This window comes from Bubalus kerabau, chromosome 5 (genome assembly GCF_029407905.1).
Source record: "Bubalus kerabau isolate K-KA32 ecotype Philippines breed swamp buffalo chromosome 5, PCC_UOA_SB_1v2, whole genome shotgun sequence".
In the NCBI taxonomy this organism is placed as follows: Eukaryota; Metazoa; Chordata; class Mammalia; order Artiodactyla; family Bovidae; genus Bubalus; species Bubalus kerabau.
Window position 1 is genome coordinate 100,457,887 of NC_073628.1, and position 14,094 is coordinate 100,471,980.

Genomic DNA, 14,094 nt, shown 5'->3' on the forward strand with positions numbered 1-14,094 from the left:
TTCTATAATCACCAGGATTACAATCTAAGCAAAAAAGCAAAACAAATAAACACCGCCCCTCTTACTGGGTCTTTGGTCTTTGTCTGGAAAATGATGAGAAAACAACAGACGCCTTGACTATACAACCCGAGGGTTGGTGTTACAGCAGTGAGGTCCCCCCGGGGAGGGAGAGGAAAGGGTGGGGGCTCTGAAGACCCAGGAAGCTCACTGTTGGTTTAACCTGCAGGGCAAGGAGCTCCTGGAAGAGGGCCCTGAGGACCAGCTTCTGTTCTTTTCAGTCTCTGCTGCAGCAGCCACATCTCAGCACGGGGGTCCTGTCTCCAGCCGCCTACCTTTGCTGGGTCCTCCTGGCCTGCTGTCCTGCCCTCATCGCTGCACAGAGGCCAGGAATGCATGCGAGGGGCTGAGACCCTGGCTCCTGGAGACCCCAACAGGCTGAAGGTGCCCAGGGACTAAAGGTGATGGGGGTAACTGAGGATTGATTGTGGACAGCCAGGAGGGCTTATTTGATCCCCACACTCAACATGGGCTCCACCCACTATCAACATGGTCTTCATCACCTCATCCTTGACATGGCCTCCACCCTCAATGCCAACATGGCCTCCACCTCTCTCTACACACAACATGGCCTCCACTCCTCTCCACACTCAACATGGGCTCCACCCTCTCCACACTCAACATGGCCTCCACCCTCACTGCCAACATGGCCTCCACCCTCACTGCCAACATGGCCTCCACCCTCTCCACACTCAACATGGGCTCCACCCTCTCCACACTCAACATGGCCTCCACCCTCACTGCCAACATGGCCTCCACCTTCACTGCCAACATGGGCTCCACCCTCTCCACACTCAACATGGGCTCCACCCTCTCCACACTCAACATGGCCTCCACCCTCACTGCCAACATGGCCTCCACCCTCACTATCAACATGGCCTCCACCCCTCTCCACACTCAACATGGCCTCCACCTTCTCCACACTCAACATGGCCTCCACCTTCACTGCCAACATGGCCTCCACCCCCTCCACACTCACCATGACCTGCAATCCTACTGTCAACACAGACTTTATCACTTCATTCTTGACATAACTTTCTCTCTCACACTCAACATGACTTCCTCAACATGTTCTTCACTCCCTTATACTCCACGTGAATTCTGCCTTCTCCTCTTTGAGCATGACCTTTAGTACCTCATACTCAACAGGCCTCTATCCCCATCCTTAACATGGCCTCCTGCCTCACATGACCACTGACCATGTGACCACTGCTCACATGACCACTGCCACCTCAGACTCCATGCGCTTTCCATCACTTCATACTTAATGTGCCCTTAAAGCCTCAAGCGTGACGTCACCTCAGTATCACACCCGTGTGTGCGTCTGCCTGTTTCCTCCTTTGTGCCTCCCTGCCTCCTGCCCGTCCTGTGTGTTCATCCAGGCTGGGTGACAGGAAGCCTTCTGACTGTCTCTGCCCAGGTTCTCTGAACGTCTGGGTACTTGAAGGCAGAACCATTGACTCTGCTCTCAGTCCATCTCCTTCGGCCTCCTCAGCTGGTCCAACCTCTTGGATTTGCCTTCCTGAGGGCGGGGCCTCAGCATTCCCCCCAGGGCAGCTTTCCCAAGCACAGGGCTGGGCTCAGGGCAGAGGTTCTAGAAGCCTGTTCTGGGCGGGTGTTGGTGATGCAGGAGTCCCTGACGGACCGTCAGCTGGCCTTGCACAAGGCTTAGCAGGGGTTGAATGCTGAGCACTCACCCTTTTCCTGAGTCTTTAGGAAAAGGGACAGGGTTCCTGCTCTGGATGCAGCCCTGACACCTACATTCTTTGTGTCCACATTGAAGTTTGATGGCATGGGGCTTCAGGGTAGAGGCCATGACCCCTCCTGCCCTGAGGAGGTCAGCGCTGCTCAGAGCTGGGGTGGCCTGTGCAAGGCCCCTCGCTGTTGGGGGGAGCAGGGCAGGATCCACCCCCACCCCCAGGTCTGTCCTGCACATCCGCCCCCCCTCACTCCCACTGCCGCTTTACCCACTCTCAGGGGTGGGGTGGGACAGTCACGTGCTTGCTCTGGCCCGGATGGTGCCAGTGTCTCCACCTGAGGGCTGTGGTCTTGGTTTCCGGCCCCAGAGGCAGGGTGGTGTTGGTGGTGGTGATGGAAGGCTCGTGTGGCTGGAAGGACTAGAAAATCAAGCACTGCCCTGCTGCCTCCCGAACATGTCCCTGAGTGTGTGCTTGTGGGTGGTGAGGGCAGCCGTGTGTGCATGTGTGCACTCGGGAGTGTGTGGACATTTGCATGGGTGCCCCTGTTTTGCCCACCCAGTGCTACTGAGACCTGGGAACCCCTGAGCAATAATAACAGAGGGGCTCCAGGAAGGCAGTGGGAGCAGAGCCAAGCCCAGAGGTGGCTGGTGGGGCTTCCAGATGGCCTCTGGGGCCAGACAGGCCTCTGGGAAGGCCCCATGTTGCTGGTCAATGCAGGGCTCCCTGGCTGGCTAGGGTGCGCCAAGAGGAGCCCTGAGTGGGGACAACTGGGGGAAGGGCTGAGAACACAGCTTAGAGCTCCTGCCTTTATCCCTCACTCTGGATGGAACAACCTTGCCACCTGCTAGCTGGGAAGCGGCTGGCATGCCTATCCCCTCCCAGGCTGCCAAGGAATGGGTGAGGGAAGAATGCCATGGCACTCAGAGGTGAGGGTACACTCCAAGGGAACTGGCTCCATCTGGCTTCCTGAGGGTGGAGGGTCTGGGCAACTGTGGTTCTGGGCAGCCAAGGATCACTGAGCAAGTTTCTTGCCAGGCTGGCTGGACTGAGGTGCAGGGCTCATCTGGCCCGTCATTGCTCCCACTTAAGGTTGATGGAGAAGGAGCCGACCCCACCTGCCCAGCCCCGCTCACATTATGGCAGTGTGGGGGCCAAAGAGCGTGCTCTCTCAGATCAGCTGCACTGCAACAGACCCTGGGGTTTGCAAGATGAGACCTGCTGACTTTTAGATCATGTTCACTTGAGTTCTAAAAACTCCAACCCCCAGACAGATGGAACCCAGGGTATCCATCCTCAGGCCTTGAGTTAAGCTGAGCCAAGCCTTTCTCAGCTGAGGCCTTACAAGAGGCACCCTGGCTGTACTGAAGGACTCAGTACAGAACTGAGAACTTATTTCCAGAGAAAGTTAGGATGTCAGTACTTAGAAAAGACTTCACTTCCCAGATTCCCTTGCCAACGAGGGGGTGACTACCACTGAATTCTAGCCAATGACATATGAGTGGAAGCGTTGTATGCCACTTCTGGTTCCTGTCTTTAAAGTTAAGAAAGTTGCTCTCCTTCTTCTTTTCCCACCAGTTGGAATGCAGTTATGATGGCAGGAGCTGGAGCAGCTATCATGGAGCCACATAAAAGATGGCAATACCCTAGGAATGGCAGAACAACCAGCCGGAAAGAGCCAGGATGGCTGATCTGATTCCTGTCCCTGTGAGGCTGCCCTATCAATCCTGAATTGCTCTGTGAAAAAGAAATAAGATTTAAGCCACTGTTCCTTTTATCTTTGTCACAGAAGCAGGACCCATATTCTAAATACTGCTGAAGGGATTGCAAAAGACAGAAGGCATCCTTGGAAACATGCTGGGAATTCCTATCAGATATCTGAATATTTTTTTCCTCTCTCTCTCTCATTTTTTTAAATCTGGAGGAGGCATCTTTCAGTTTGCAGACTGAAGGAAAGTCCCCATGCAACAAAAGGTCACCACTTTTTTTTTAAGGTGGGGTTCTTGGAGTCAGTCTGGCACAGAAGCTGGGGTCTGTGAGATCCTCCCACCCACCTTCAACAGGTGAGGCAGAGGCTGAGGAGCGGTTTCACTTCACCCCCGCTAAGCACAACATTTTGATTGAACCACTGACAACTCTGCTGTAGGGCAGGGAAATTTGGAAGCATCAGGAAATCAAACCGTGAAGTCTTTGAAGGAATGTGATTTATGTGAAAATGTGATGAAGCTAATGTGTTTGGCTCCGGCGTCGGGTGGCACGCCTGATTCTGGAACCAAATCTGATGCCTTCCTGGCTCGCAGCACACACCTCTGCTTTCCCCAAACACGGGGAGCTGGTGTCCTGTGTGTGTGTTCCAAGCCGGATCGGCATCTAAAGCTTTTATTGGAGCCATATTTCCTGGGCCGTGTTTCCAGGCTGTGCACGTGTAACCAGACCCCCACACGCACGCACGCATACACACACACACCTCCTGAGTGACTGCACCGTGCTGCTCCCGCCCCCGGACACCACAGAGCCAAGTGTGATTAGACTTATGAGGAGTTTGCTGTACTTTTCCATAATTCCCATGATGCACTGCAAGCTTTTGGAAAGGCGCTCACAGTTCCCTCCTGTTAGGCATCAGGGTTGGACCGAGGTCTGTTTCCAGCGCCTGGAGTTCATGGCTTAACCCCTTCCCCTGCTGTGGGGACATGCACTCCTATCGGGCTCCTGTGGGTGAGGGTGACTTTTCTGGGGAAGGGCCCCTTCTGAGAACAGGGGATGTGAGGAGGTAGAGACAATGAAGAGAGAAGGAAGCATCTCAAACAAGAGGATGGGGGAAGGAACTGGGGTGATGGAGTGACTTACAGGAAAGGGCCCCCTGTGTGTGTGTGTGAGATATGCTGGGAGGGCCCAGGCCGGAGCCTCTGACAATGGTGATCACCTTAAAAGGTGTCTCTTTCCTCGGGAACATCCCCTTGGCTAATCTCTGGCTAACTCGGTCTCTGGAACCTCCCAGGACATGGGACGAAATAGTGGTCTCAGCACCTTGGACCTGGGTCTGCAGAAACCCAGGAGCCAAGCCCAGCCCCACGGAGCTGGCTGGGTGATGCTGGACTTGGTAGAGAGAACGCTGGACTCTTTCTCTCACTTTACAGAAAGGGAACTGGGGTGCAGTGAGGGTAGGTGATGGGCCTGAGGTCACACAGTGGAGCAGTCACGGAGCTAGACAGAGCACCCCACTCCTGAATGCCCAGCTCTCACTCAACTAGCCTGACTGGGTGGCGCCAGTGCCCAAGGCTAGCGGAGTCCTTGCTGCTGCCCAGACAAGCCTCTGCCAAGAGGAAGTGTGGGCAGGCCTGGGGAGGAAACGCAAGGCCAAGGACAAGCCCTACACATTTAGACACCACTGAATGGAAGGGGTGGGTGGGCAGGGGTGAGCGGAACCCCTGGCACCATTACCTCACTCTCCACGCAGCCAGGCCTGGCCATGGAGGGTGCCACCGGGCAGCTCTGGCTCCCAGGGCCTGGCCACTGGGGTCTTTGTCAGGGACTCAGGTCCCTGAGGGCAGTGGATCAGGCTGGGTCCAGTCGCACTCATTCAGCACCCACAGATATTTAGAGAGAGCCCTGCGTGTGCCAGTATGGTGGGGGGCCCGAGGAACAGCAGACAGGAAGTACTCATGGCAATGAGCTGGGACGTCTCCCAAGTTTCCAGGTGCTCTGCAGAGCTTTGCAGAGCTCGCGTGGCCCCTTCCAGTTAACTGTGGGAGGCTGGCTTCAGTCTGGTGTCTCCCTGAGAGGTGTCAGGAGGCCCGGGGTGCTGGGGCTGTAAGGTCCAGCCTGGGTGGTCTGGGATGGTCAATGGAAGAGGCACTGTTTGGGCTGAGGTGGAAGGATGAGGTGGGTGAGCAGGTGAGGGTGGAGGAGAGCCAGGCAGAGGGGGGTCGAGAGACTGCAGTTCCCACGGAGGGACCACCCGGCCGGCAGCCCGGGAGGGCGGGGGCACCAGCGTGCCTGAGAGTGGAGGAGCTTCGGGCACACCTAGGAGCTTGTGCTCCGTCCCGAGGGCGCCAGATGGCTTCAGCTCAGGATGGTTCCACTGGACATAACCCGAGCCTGGAAGACCCCAGGCCTCCTGGCTTTAGTTCCTGGTGACAGCAGCAAGGGCAGGCTGGCCAGACCCTCACCTCGGGCACGTGGTCCAGGAGGAGAGCATGGGGGGACCTCAGTCTTGGGGTCGAGCCCCTGAGGGGGCTGGCCCATTGGCCTACTGGTGTCTACTTCCCTACACAGAGGCTTCTCTGGTGGCTCAGATGGTAAAGAATCCACCTGCAATGCAAAAGACCAGGGTTTGACCCCTGGGTTGGGAAGATCCCCTGGAGAAGGGATGGCAACCCGCTGCAGTATTCTTGCCTGGAGAATTCCATGGACAGAGGAGTCTGGTGGGCTACAGTCCATGGAGTCACAAAGGGTTGGACATGACTGAGCGACTAACACTTTCACACTTTCCCTGCACAGAACGCTGTCCTTCCTGACTCCATCCTCAACCTGTGGCTGCTGGGGGCAGGGGCCATCCTCATCTGAATACTGAGGGCCTCTTTGGACGAGCTGGTCACTGCAGGTGCCACCTGGCCCTGGCTCAGACACTCAGTGACCCGATACTGTCTCCAGGAAAGGACATTTCACTGGCTCTCTCTACATGGTTCTTCCCCGCAGCTCCACTTCCAAGGGGGCACAGGTTCTTAGGGCCCTCTTGACCGGCTCAGTTAGGTCCCATATCATGACTGGTCTTTGCCCTGAGCCTTGAGAGATCAGTGTTCCAGAGCCCAGGGCCCCGTGCGCTGCACGGCTTTCCTCGGGTGTGTTCTCCCTGAGCCCCGCCATGCAGGCAGCAGGAGAGGCCACCCAGAGCCCCGGCGGCTGCCCATGGAAACGAGACACTGGCCGCATCCGGCTATCTGGGCACGCTTGGTGTTTTGCATTCAGTGATCTGCACCTGACAGATGCTCCCGAAAGCATCACTCCGCTGACAAAACGAAATCCAGCTCAGTTCCCACCGTCTGTGTGTACCGCGTCTGGGAGCAGGGCAGGCCCCGTGCCCAGGAACAGATGGGCCAAAGCCAGAAGGCAGCCAGCCCGTCCTCAGCCCACGGGCCTCTCCCTCCCCAGACTGCCACCGTGATCCTGTCTGCGGCCTGCAAGACAGCGGTCGGGGCACTCCCAGCTCTGCTCCTCGCTATGGGTTTTGGGCTCAGGAACCCCCTTTCTCATCTGTAACGCAGGCTGACATCCTGGTTCTGGCTGTGGCTTAGGGAGTCCCCCCTCAGGGACTGTGGGCTGGGCAGGGTCCTTGTAAATGCTGAGTTCACCGTCATCCGAGCAGAATGGGGCTCCCACACCTGGGTCTCCACTCCACAGAGGACCTCTGGCCCCGTCTGGGTGATGCTGGCCGGGCCCCAGTGCACCCTGGCCGGCTGGCCACGCCTACTCACACATGGGCTTCAGCTGCCCAATGAGCTCCTCCTTTGTCCATTTCGCCCACTCCTTCTTGTCGGTGTTGATGGAGCAGAGGATGGGGCCACAGGGCTTGCCGCAGTCCTCGATGGCCGGCACGTTCAGGTAGTGCACCAGGACGATGTCGGGGTTCTGGGGGAGAGCACAGACACTTGGCAGCATAAGGGTGGCTGGGAGCCCGCCCAAGGTCACCCCGCCCACAGTCATCCCAGCAGGCCTGGACAGGCTGCGCATCCCCATGCCAGGCTTTCTCAACCTGGGCACCACTCACCATTAAACCAGCTCATTCCCTGTTGTGGGGGCCATGCTGTGAAATGCAGGATGCTCACCAGTAGCGCCCCTGGCGATCACCTGCCAGAGGCCATTAAGCACTGCCTCCTTTCCTCAAATCTCCAGATTTTGCCCATTGCCCCACTGGGGCACCAAAATTGCTCCGAGTTGAGACCCACTGATCCACATGTGAGCAGCTTCATGCATAACTAAAGACCACACGTGCATGCTCAGTGGCTCAGTTGTGTCTGACTCTTCAGGACCCCATGGACTGTAGCCCGCCAGGCTCCTCTGTCCATGGAATTTTTCAGGCAAGAATACTGGAGTGGGTTGCCATTTCCTCCTCCAGGGAATCTTCTCCAACCCAGGGATGGAATCCCCATCTCCTGCATTGGCAGGTGGATTTTTTTTTACCATTGTGTCACCTGGGAAGATGTAATTAAGGACCACATATGAGGTAAATGTATCTCCAGCCCCACATCCAGGACCCGTGCCTACAGCTGCCCAGCAGCACTGGCCCCTGTTCTGTGCTCTACATGCATTTCCCCTTTGCAAGTCTCTGGACTCCCCTCGCATGGACATCACCACCACCCTCCTCCTACGGGAGAAATGGAGTTCCTGGAACTTAACATGCTAGGATCAATTTTTTTCGGCCATACTGTGTGGCACATGGAACTTGCCCCACTAGGGATCGAATCCGTGCCCCCTGCAGTGGAAGCATGGTATCTTAACCACAGAAGTCCAAGGCACCCACTTCTAAGAGTTGGATACCCTTCTGCCCCTCAGGCTGTGGTCTCCCTGCACAAGCATCACCCAGGAGACAGCTGTCACAGAGTCTTTGAAAACTCAAAAAAAAAAAAAAAAAGAGTCTTTGAAAACTCCTCCTCGGAAATCTCCAGATCTTTTAAGTGGAAAGAACTCTCTCCGTGAAGATGCTGAAGACACATTTTGTCCTAAAATGGTTTCATTGAGATGGGTCAGCCTCTTCCCATCAGATCCAACTCAAAGTGCCCTCCATTGCTCTGCCCATCACCAGTTCTGGTAGCCACTTGCCAAAGGGGCTTTTGTGGGGAAGCAGCTACATTGCAAAGACCACAGGCCCCTCTGTGGCTTTCAGTGACCGCCCCTCCCACCCCCACCCCATTCCCAGAAAGCCAAGCTGTTCATTGGGCCACGTTGGGCCTGATAATGTTGTTAAGAAAAAGCAGCCATGTCACTGAATAAACCAGAAAGGCCTTATACCCCAATCAGAAAGTATTTCTTTGCTTTCCTCTCTTTTTTCGGCCATGCTGTGTGGCACGCAGGATCTTAGTTCCCCAACCGGTGATAGAACCTAAGTCCCCTGCAGTGGAAGTGCAGAGTCTACCACTGGACCATCAGGGAAGTCCCAGAAAGTATTTTTTGAAGCATCAAGAAACATATGATAATATATCAAGTACAGCAGGAAACTGTGGAAAAGCCACTTGGAAGACCCCATTCTCTGCTGGTTCTCAGATGCATCTCTTTGACTTTTCCCTTCTAATACCCAACAAGAGGAGTCCTGGGTGGGTGGGTATAAGGACCCCCATCATGGAGTAGCTTGAGTCTGCCATCACCTTTTTGGATCTGATCAGAGCAAGAGTAATACAGGACCGTGTGACTCAATCGATGCGTTAATAAATAAAGACTGAAGATGACACCATGACCAGTGCAGGAAGGTACACTGGCATCATTTTAAAAGATTTTCAATAAGGGTTGAAACGCAGGGTTTTTTTTCTGGCCAACGCTCAGTTAACCAGGAAATTAAATCAACATGAACAGGAGCTTCTCTTTAATGGCGGCATTTCTAGATTGCAGTAATCATGCTTCTTAATAATAATGATAATCCCTGACATCGGCACCGCACTTTCTTCTTCTCAAAGCACTTTCCATCCATTATCTAATTTGGTGGCTGTGCAAGCCCGGAAGGCAGGCTGGGCAGGGCAGTGCACCCCTGACTACAGTGAGGACCCTGAAGCCCAGCGAAGCTGTGTGCCCAAAACTGTGTGCCTGGCAATGGACAGAAGACGGGGCTGGAAGTCAGGGTTCTGACTCTGCTTTCAAGTCCTGCTGAGATCTGGTGGCCTCTCTTTGCCCAGTCTAACTGCTTTCCCGTTTCCTGTTTTACTTCATCCTTGCAATATGCCCACGAGGCAGGTGGGCTGGCTAGATCTGCCATGCTCATGGCCTGGATGAGGTAGTCCAGGAGATGAGGGACCATACACCCGCATTCCAGCCCTGCATCCTTCCTACCAACCAGCACACTGGCCTCCCCAGGCGGGGAGCTCCTGCCTGAGCCTGTGCCTGGCCAGACAGCAGCGCTAGCTGCTGAGCGAGACAGAGTAAAGATCAAAGGGACACAGGGACGCCAGGGCTTCCTCTGATCCCAGCCCCAGGAGCAGGAGCCCGGCCCTGCAGGGAGGAAGCCAGGATGCCAGATGTCTGAGAGATGAAAGGCCCACAACTTCCTGCCCCACTGCCCCACTGAGCACAGCCTGGGTGCTTGGAAAAGCTGTGGGAGGGCATGGTAGTGGGTGTGCGGGCAGGTGGGGACCTGGGGAGCAAAGGGCAGCCCTCACCTTGCATCAAAACTCCCAGAACTTGAGTTCCTGCCCTGTGGCACTTGGACTCTCCTAATTCAGGAAGCCCCGTCCCTTCCTTCCAGGTCCAACTCCATTTCTGCATAACCAGCTTCTACCTACCCTATGAAGACAGGCACAAGGTTTGCCGCCTCCTCCAGGAAGCCCTTCTGGACACCTCACCCTCTGTACTTCCACCACAGCAGGGTGGAGATTGTGTTTGTGTCTTAATAGTCTGTGCACCTCTTTATCTGCTCAACAACAGGGACAAAGCCTGGGAGCTATCACTGTGTTGGGCAATGTCTGCTGCTCATTTCATGTTTGTAGAATTGCATGAGGCTGACTTTGGATGCAACCAGTCCATTCTGAAGGAGATCAGCCCTGGGATTTCTTTGGAAGGAATGATGCTAAAGCTGAAACTCCAGTCCTTTGGCCACCTCATGCGAAGAATTGATTCATTGGAAAAGACTCTGATGCTGGGAGGGATTGGAGGCAGGAGGAGAAGGGGACGACAGAGGATGAGATGGCTGGATGGCCTCATTGACTCGACGGATGTGAGTCTGAGTGAACTCCGGGAGTTGGTGATGGACAGGGAGGCCTGGCATGCTGCAATTCATGGGGTTGCAAAGAGTCAGACATGACTGAGCGACTGAACTGAACTGAACTGAACTTTGGATATTCTGTTCTTACTCTTCCCAGACTTGTGTTCAACTGACACCTGGCTTTAGTTTTCAGTGTCTTCGAAGGGCAGGGCAGCTTCTCTGAGCATGGGGTATTCATAGAAAGCTAAAGGCAAGGCTGGTTCTTAACCTTTTCTGGGTCTAAGGCCTCTGAGAATCTGATGAAGGCTGGGGCTTCCCAGGTGGCTCAGGGGTAAAGAATCTATCTGCCAATGCAGGAGACCCAGGTTCCATTCCTGGATCAGGAATGTCCCCTGGAGAAGGCACTGGCAACCCACTCCAGTATTCTTGCCTGGAGAATCCCATGGACAGAGGACCCTGGTGGGCTACAGTCCAGGGATCAGGAAGAGTCGGACACGATTGAACAAGTGAGCATGCACACACGTGGCTTCTCTACTCCCAGCCCCGAAGAATGCCCAAAGTACATCAGCACTGCATTTCAGGAGTTCACACATCCAGTGGTCTGTGGGTGCTCTGCCTGCTGCCAGTGACGTAGGGACTCAAGATCCACCACAGCCCCTTTCAATGCACCCAACACGTACATCTTCCCAGGTGCCTCCATTCTAGGCCTTATACTTCTCAGCGGCCTTGATAGCCTCAGTCCCTGACGGCTGCAAGGAGGCTGGGTTTGGGATTAGGAAAGGCAGAAGCGGGCTGCATCATGGTTTATATCTTTAACACAAATTCCATCCCTGGGCCTGGAGTTCCCACAGCTGAAACTCCTCAGTTGAATTTTAAGTAATGACTTCCTGGCTTGAGGCCGGTTTTAAGACACAGAGTGATTGAGGTATTTTTGGAAATTGGGGGCACACATCACTTCTTGGCAACATTGCGATTTTATTCATTAGTTGTACATTTTATTGGGTGTTTCTGGCAGAAAAATATATTAGGCATAGAGCTCCAATGCTTCAGTTTCATGGGGGAGCTCATAACAGTGTCAAATCCTGAACGAGTAGGGAGCTGCCAGCCCGGTGGGGCAGGCTGGCTCCAGGGGACACGACCAAGGATGCACTCCACCAGACCCACCCAGACTCTCGGTCCTAGACCGTTGTGAAGCCAGCCTGCCTTCATCTCCCTGTCCCCACCTCAAGCATACATCCTCTAAGGGTCCCCCAGGATTTACCACCCAGGTCAGACCTTGCAGGTCTGAGTTCTCAGCTAGAGGCTCTGCTCTGGGATACGGAATTTCCATGAAGATGTTACAGGCCGACCCTGCAAGGTGAGAGTGGCCTTTGAAATGACCTCCCTGAGTGTCCAGGAGGCTTGTCTGCTGTTAAAGGCCTGGAGGAGCCCGATGGGGTGGCTGTGGAGGGGAAGCTGAGGTTAAGAGAAAGTCTCAGAGAAATTTCACAGTATGGATGTTCCTTAAAAAAGCTAAAAATAGAACCACTATATGATCCTGCAATCCCACTCCTGGGCATATACCCAGAGAAAACTATAACTTGAAGATACATGTGCCTCAATGTTCATAGCAGCACTATCTGCAATAATCAAGACATGGAAGTTAGATTAGTGTCCATCCACAGAGGAATGGATAAAGAAGATGTGGTACATATATACAGTGGCATATTACTCAGCCATAAAAAAGAATGAAACAATGCCATTTGCAGCAACACGAATGGACCTAGAAGTTGTCATACTGAATGAAATAAGTCAGACAGAGAAAGACAAATATCATATGATATAGCTTATATGTGGAATCTAAAAAAGTAAGGGTATGAAGAAACTTACCCAAAACAAAAATAGAGGTACAGATGTAGAAACAAACTTACGGTTACCAGGGAGTCAGAAGGGTGAGAGACAGATTGGGAGATTGGGACTGACATATACACACTACTATGCAAATGGCTCCAACACTTTGGCCACCTGATGTGGAGAGCCAACTCATTGGGAAAGACCCTGATGCTGGGAAAGATTGAGGGCAGGAGGAGGAGGGGACGACAGAGGATGAGATGGTTGGATGGCATCCCTGACTCAATGGACATGAGTTTGAGCAGGCTCCTGGAGATGGTGAAGGGCAGGGAACCATGGTGTGCTGCAGTCCATAGGGTCGCAGAGTCAGATATGACTTAGTGACTGAACAACAACAAATGCAGATAACTAATAAGCCTGGCGAGCTATAGTCCATGGTCTCACAAAAAGCTGGACGTGACTGAGCGGCTAACATACACATACACAATAAGAACCTACGTTATAGCACAGGGAACTCTATTCAATAACTCTGTAATGGCCTATATGGGGAAAGAAGCTAAAAACGAGTGGATATATGTGTATGTATAACTGAGTCACTTTGCTGTATACCCGAAACCAACACAACATTGTACATCAACTATGCCCCAGGAAAAAAATTCTCAGAGAAGTTCCAGAGTTTTCTGGGTGGAGCCATGGACTAGGAGACCCCCTTCCTCCCTTTTGAGCTCTTCACCTATGAGTGGACAGAGCCCCCACTCTTCTGTTGCAGGGGCTGTGATGGGGCCTTTGTGAGGTTCAAAGTCCCATCCTGGAGGGTCCTGGTCTTCTAACTACTAGTTGCCACCAAACCCCAAACCAACCAAGCCCTGGTGTTTTTCTGGAGAGAATGACCAGAGCAAGCTTCTAACAGGCAGTTTACCCACTTACAATGCACACCTTCCCCACTGATAGTCTGTCCATCCAGATTTTCCTCTTATGGCTGTCTTGTCCCTTCCTCCTCAGGCCTCACAGCAGGGTCTTTGTCCCCCTGCCCCCTCACTACCCTCCTCCAGCTTCACGGCCTTCTGCCCGCCATATTCCAAGGAAGGCTTTATTTCCCCCTCCAGCCTTCCTCCCTGCTCTGCTCCAAGCTCACCTGTCCCATTGCCCATCAAGGGGCCTCGGAATGCCCCTGACTTATGTGACCCAGCCTTATGGCTGCACTCCCCACACCTGGGCCACCCCGGCTTCACCTGATGACGAATGGCACCACCTCCCCGCAGTGGCCCCAGTTAAAGTCTTTCTCCTCTCTGTCTCTCCCTCCAATCCACCCGTCACCAAGTTCCATCAATTCTCCATCCTCAAGTAAGCCTGCCCACCCCCGACTCGGCCCCACACTCTGGAGACCACCTGGTTGGAGCCCCACCCCCTGCCACACGGACCGTCCACCTGCATCTCCCTGCTTCCTCCCTCCTCTCCTCCCCATCCCTCTTCTGACACTAGCCAGTGGACCCTAGGATTCCGGCACGGGCTCCCTGGCCCAAGAATGAACCCCACCCTCCTGACTTGGTCCTGGGGACCCGCCATCTGTTTTCCTCTCCAGTCATTCGTGCTCCCCTGGGTTCG

General features: G+C 54.2%; 1 protein-coding gene across 1 annotated transcript in view; it reads right to left on the minus strand.

Annotated features, from left to right (window-relative positions):
- The window catches only part of LOC129654283 (calmodulin-binding transcription activator 1), a 663,943-nt gene that overhangs the window by 101,120 nt on the left and 548,729 nt on the right, over positions 1-14,094 (minus strand). The window contains exon 5 of the mRNA XM_055583785.1: positions 7,229-7,382. Coding sequence (XP_055439760.1) covers positions 7,229-7,382 — 154 coding nt within the window. The remainder of the gene's footprint in view (positions 1-7,228; positions 7,383-14,094) is intronic.